At 43.4% G+C, this 6,000-nt stretch overlaps 1 protein-coding gene across 3 annotated transcripts in view; it reads left to right on the top strand.

Moving 5' to 3' along the window:
* The first annotated feature begins 683 nt into the window (after window positions 1-683).
* Window positions 684-6,000, top strand: part of Cep162 (centrosomal protein 162) — a 62,932-nt gene continuing 57,615 nt past the window's right edge. For 2 of the 3 annotated variants that reach the window (XM_027410993.2, XM_027410994.2), the window contains exons 1-2: window positions 685-929; window positions 2,166-2,282. In XM_027410993.2, coding sequence (XP_027266794.1) covers window positions 2,226-2,282 — 57 coding nt within the window. In that variant the 5' untranslated portion in view covers window positions 685-929; window positions 2,166-2,225. Of the gene's footprint in view, window positions 930-2,165; window positions 2,283-6,000 lie in introns of all 3 variants that reach the window. The other variant, XM_027410995.2, reaches the window with a different exon arrangement.

Below are 6,000 nucleotides of genomic sequence, written 5' to 3'. Positions count from 1 at the left end.
AAACAGATTTCTACTATATTTTTATAGGAAAGCTTCTGGCTTGTACACACTTGGACGGCAGTACATATTGTTGAGTAAAATGTTCAGAATTTTTAGAAAGTTTTGGAAATAGAAAGGAGGTACAGAATTATGTCTACCAGAGAGAGGTAAACACCTCTACTGTTTGAAGATTTTACTTAGATTCCTAAACGGTGCCCTCTGAGATGCAGAGCGTGTCTGTGTGTATATGTATCGAGAGAGTGAAAGAAAGGGAGTGGGGAGAGGGAACGGAGAAAGAGAGCGCAAAAACTCAAGCAAGTCACGGTAGAAGAGAGCTTTTGCTGGGATACCAGCAAAACCGTCACTGCTGTGCAAGTGTGGCGCCTGGCTGAGAATCTCGGTATGGCGTATTTTCAAACGCTTGTCCACTAGGTGGCGGACCTCTCATCTCCTAACACTAGAATTACTTCTACTAGGTTTGTGTGTCTCTCACAACACCCACACATGGCTTGCTACGTGAAGAAAATCCAAGCTAGTAAATCGTTTTTAAAACGTTCAACCTAGAAAAGAGCGTTCAAATGCAAAGGGTGGCAACGACTTTGGAAAGAGGAGCAGCCCTCTGTCGAAAGAACAGCACCGGCGGATTAAACTACAACTCCCAGAAAGCCACGCGCTGGCTCCGGATTGTGCGCTTGCGTCAGGTTTGCTGCGCCCGGGTGTTCAGGGAGCGAAGGAAAAGCGGGACGACCGTGCCCACGTCCCTTTCCGACTGTGGCACCCTACGGAGCCTGGTGTTTCTGTCCCACCTACAAAGCCACCGGGAGACTGGCAACTGGTCTGGCTGCTTGCCTGTGTCACGTGGCCGTCAGGGTCACGTGACTGTCGTATGTTGCCTTGACAACAACTAGCCTGCCGGGACTTTCCGGGAAAGCGCGGGCTCCCGGTAGCAGGTAGGTGAGGTGCTGTCGCCGCCTGCGACCCTGTCGGTGTTTCCAGGTTGTACCCCAGGCCGGGTCCCCAAACTTGTATTTGTGCATTACTCCGCTGCTCTGTCCAGACTGCAAGTCGGACGCGTCTTTGCTTCGCTCCAGCCCCCCAAGTCTGCGCTTCTTGCAACCTGGACACCACTGGACTGAGGGCCCTTCGTGGGGTCCGCCTCAGACCAAGCTTCTTGTGCAACCCCTTATCCTGACCCTGGGACCTTTTGGTCAAAAATGCAAATAAAGGCATTAGGTGTTGCCCTGCAGGTTGGAGGGGATATTATAGACTCGAGTCCTCCCGCTCCCGTCCCTTAGAAAAAAGCAACCAGGGTTTTGTGCTGCCCCAGGGAGTTAGATCCGGACATTAGGACAGAACTGAAGATGGATGGTCTCACCGAAGGGAAAGAGTTGAGCTTGGAGCTGCAACTTGGCTGTATCACACTCAAGATGTTCAGGGCATTGTGTATGTTGGCCTACCTTTGCTTCAAAAGAAACAATTCATAATGATTAGCACATATCATTAACTTTCACGGGTATTTGTGCTTATTTGGGGTGTTCTAAGACAGAGTAGCACCGCGTAGCTCAGACTGACCTGGAACTGGGGCTACATGGGGCCCAGGCTGGCCTCGAACTAGAGAGCCTTCTGTCCCCTTATTGTAGGGATTTCAGGTATGCACCACTAAATTCTTTATTGCATTCTGAGTGTTATAAATTTACTTTGTTTATGTCTGGAAACATCCCTGCTTGTAGGAAATCTATTTTACAAAACCATTAATTTGAAAAAAAACTGACTTAATCAAGCAGCACAAACTTTCCTGTGCTTTACAAGAAAAAAAGTGCAAAAAAAAAAAAAATGAAAAGAAAAAAGTGCTGTCTCCACTTCTTTCTTTCTTTTCTTTTCTTTTTTTTTTTAACAGTCTTTGTGAGGACCTGGTTTCTCAGAGCTATTAGCAGAGACAAATACATATACAGTGGAAAATACCTTGGAGCCCACCTCTTTACTATTGGATGAAATGTAATTATGGACCTCACAAGCTACTTTCTCAAGTCAGTTTGCTTCAGTGAATTAGGACTTCACTAGCATATCACAATTGTGATTATATACTGTCTGGATAAGATTTTTCTGACATTTAATGTAGTATTGTTTTAATGATGATTTCCTCAAGAGGTGGTTTTATTTTTTTTCTTTCTGTTTTCGTCATGCAGTGTTTCCAGTGCCTTAAAGACTTTTAGGATGCTTTCTTTGTGAAGTGAAAATTACTGACTATGTTTCACTTTTCCAAAGAAGAGCTTGATGAAGAATTTGAACAATTTATGAAGGAGGTAAGTTCAAGCCTTCTTCTAAAGCTTTATTATTGTGAAGTTGTCTCATAAGTCCCATCCTTAAGTGCTTCCATCTGAAACACAACCACCCCACCAGCAAGCACATTCCCTCAACTCCCACCTACAGAAGATACCCGCAGCCCTTGGTTCCATCTCATTTCAAATGCTGGCACCTGTTAGCTCAGTGCCATCATCGCACCTAATCTATCCCAGCAGTTCCCAATGACATTAACATTCAGGTGACAAGCATGTGCAGACACACATAGACACAGAAAATCATGGTTTTTCAGCGTGCCAACTCCCTTGATCATTATGATAAATTGTTGAACAAACATATTGTACAAAGATGTGATGCTTCAGTATCTGATTTTAGGAGATTAGTTAAACCCAATTTTTTAAAGATAGATTTCTTCAGTGATATTCACAAAACATACAACTCACCCATTTAAAATGTGTTATGATGACTATTTTAGAATTACATAACCTTCACCATAGTCAGTTATAGAATGCATTCCTGAAAAGAAACCCCTTATCCTTTAACTCTCAACTCCTTGTCCTTCCCCAAGCTTAGGCAACCACTAAATTGCTTTTTTGTACCCAAGTTGGCTGTTACAGATATTCGTAGAAATGGAACTATGCAGTGTGTGTGGTCTTTGAAGTCTGGCTTCTTTTACATAGTGTGTTTTCAAGGTTCATCTATGTTACAGCATGTCTTGGTATCATATCATTTTAGTGAGTATGTTGCCTTTCTGTGGATAAGTGAATCTTGCTTATTAAGTTTTCAGTTGCCGGGTGTTGGTGGCGCACACCTTTAATCCCAGCACTCAGGAGGCAGAGGCAGGTGGATCTCTGTGAGTTCGAGGCCAGCCTGGTCTCCAGAGCGAGTGCCAGGATAGGCTCCAAAGCTACACAGAGAAACCCTGTCTCAAAAAACAAAACAACAACAACAAAAAAACAAAACAAAACAAAAAAAGTTTTCAGTTAACAGACATTTGAGATCCTTCCAATTTGGATAGTTGTGATACTGCTGCTGTAAATGATCATGCAACTTTGAGTGTGGATGTATGTTAATTTCTTCTGAATATTTGCCTAGAAGTGAAATTGCTGTGTCATATGCTATTATTCCCACTAACAGCATATTAATTTATGAAGGGTCTAATTTTCATTATCTTTCCTAAATACCGATACTATCTGAGGGGCCAGGCCTTTTGTTTTTGTTTAGTGGCAATAACCTGGGAAGTAGTGTAGAAGATTTTAAGAGGCAGAACACCTCCAATGTATTGGAGAGTGGGTCCTCATCTTTTGTCTTTCTGATCTTTGCCACAGATCTGAATGAGCAATGGTTCTATCCCTGTGTGTAGACAGAGAAACAGGGGCAGAGGGCAAGAAATAGAATGTTTCAATGTTGTGGCAATGTTTAAAGACAAACTGGAAAGTGGTAGAGATACCAGAAATTCAGATTGAAATAAAGCCGGTTTTTGGTTTTGTTTTCTTTTCTTTTCTTTTTTCCTTCTACCTTCCCCGTTTTCTTCCTGGAAGACAGTGAATTCTTTTTAAACATTTTAAAAATTGAAACTCTATCAAGCTGTTGAGATACCATTTCTGTTTGGCAGGTGAAAATATGTCATCTTGGAAGTTTAGATAGTCACTCTGATATCATCCTAATTGGATGACTGTATGAAGTAGTGAGAAGGAGAGGGACCTAGGGGGAGTCCTCAGTTAATTTGGTATCACTTGGTATCACCCTTATCAGTTGTAACTGAGGCAGTGTTTCCCTCTGGGTTTCAGTTCCTCATTAGCAATCTCTGCAAGGTTGTTTAAAGATTAAGTGAGATAAACCAGGTACAGATCCTGACACTGGGAAGGCATGTGATAAACATGATTTCTTCCTGTGGCGTCGGGGAAGGTGGGTAGTAGAATAAAAATGAAAATGGATGAAGAACTTAGTCTAGGAGAAATCTCAACGTTGAAGGAGTGGGCTCAGGAGCCCCTAACTGTTAACTAGCTGTGTGGGGGGCACAGAAGTGAAAAGGAACCTAGTAGAAGGATGCTCCCCAATTCATAGGTAGAGCATTTCAGGAGGTTTCCATAATGTGGTCAGCGGGGGACTGATCACATTTTCTTTTCAGCAGGCATTTAGAAAGCTTTCCAGTCCCAGAGGAAACCGTTTGGGATGAAACCACATTTTATGGGACTGGGAAGTTAATACAAGAATTGCTGTGTAAAGGGAAAAAGCTAGGTAGAGTACAAGAGAGTAGAGATGTGGAACTCATCCTGTATCCCCTCACTCCAGTGTTCCTCCCTTAACCCACAGTTGCTCCAGGTACTATTTGCTAGGTTATCAGCAAAGTGGGAGGAGAGGAAACTAAGGAGGTAATTCTAGAGAGTTGAGTGGGTTGCTAAGGAGGACGCTGCTGCAGGTTCACGAGAGCACAGGAAAAGAATGGTGTCTCTGAAGTGGGGAGAAGGGCCTCACAGAATGAGAGCTTAGAGGCCAGATAAGGAGAAGGGGGATGTTTAGTTCTGTGTTCTCAGAAGAGGGAGGCTACATTGTTGGCTAGATGGGGGAGGGGGTTAGAAAAAGAGATTCAGAATTTTAGTAAAAATAATAACTAATGAGTAGAAAGGGATGAATACAGACATTTTGGTTAATATTTAGGGCAAAATATTAATTTCTGTGGTCACATCTCCACCCATTCAGACTCTAGACTCTGGATTCTAGAGCCATTGTAATAAGTTTGCTAAATTGTCCCTTGTTCTTAGACCCTCGAAAATGCCCAGAATATAGGATTTTATCCTTTGTTTTATAAGCAAGTATGTTGATCATATTTTCATATTTTGTTGTTGTGCCTATCTTAGGGTTTTTATTATTGTGAAGAGACACCATGACCACTGCAACTCTTATAAAGGAAAACATTTAGTTGGAGCTGGCTTGCAGTTTCAGAGTTTTAGTCCATTATCATTGTGGCAGGAAGTATGGTGCCATTCAGGAAGACATAGTGCTGGAGAGGTAGCTGAGAGCAGGAAGAGAGAATGATACAGGCCCTGGCTTGAGCGTTTGAAACCTGAGAGCTCACCCCCAGTGATACACTTCTTCCAACAAGGCCACACCTCCTAGTAGTGCCACTCCCTTTAGGCCATTTTCTTTTTTTTTTTTTTTTAATTTTAATTAGAAAGATTATTATTTTACATGCCAATCCCAGGTCCCTCTCCCTCCCTTCCTCCCCTGCCCCCCTCAACTAATACCCTACCTATCCCATTCCCTATCTGCTCCCCAGAAAGGGTGAGGCCTTCTGTAGGTGGGTCTTCAAAGTCTGTCATATCCTTTGGAATAGGGCCTAGGCCCATCCCCTTGTGTCTTGGCTCAGGGAGTATCCCTCCATGTGGGATGGGCTCCCAGAGTCCATTCCTATGCTAGGGATAAGTACTGAGGCCCCATAGATTTCCAAGGTCTCCTCACTGACACCCACATTCATGGAGTTTAGATCAGTTCCATGCTGGTTTCCCAGCCATCAGTCTGGGGACCAAGGGCTCCCCGTTGTTCAGGTCAGCTGTTTCTGTGGGTTTCATCAGCCTGGTATGGACCCCTTTGCTCATCCGTCCTCCTTCTCTGCATCTGGATTTCAGTTCAGTTCAAGGTTTAGCTGTGGGTGTCTGCTTCTACTTCCACCAGCTGCTGGGTGAAGGCTATATGATGGCATATGAATTAGTCATTAAT

This window comes from Cricetulus griseus, chromosome 4 (genome assembly GCF_003668045.3).
Source record: "Cricetulus griseus strain 17A/GY chromosome 4, alternate assembly CriGri-PICRH-1.0, whole genome shotgun sequence".
Lineage (NCBI taxonomy): Eukaryota > Metazoa > Chordata > Mammalia > Rodentia > Cricetidae > Cricetulus > Cricetulus griseus.
Note: the sequence above shows the minus strand (reverse complement) of the source record. Positions and strands in the feature narration are given on the sequence as shown.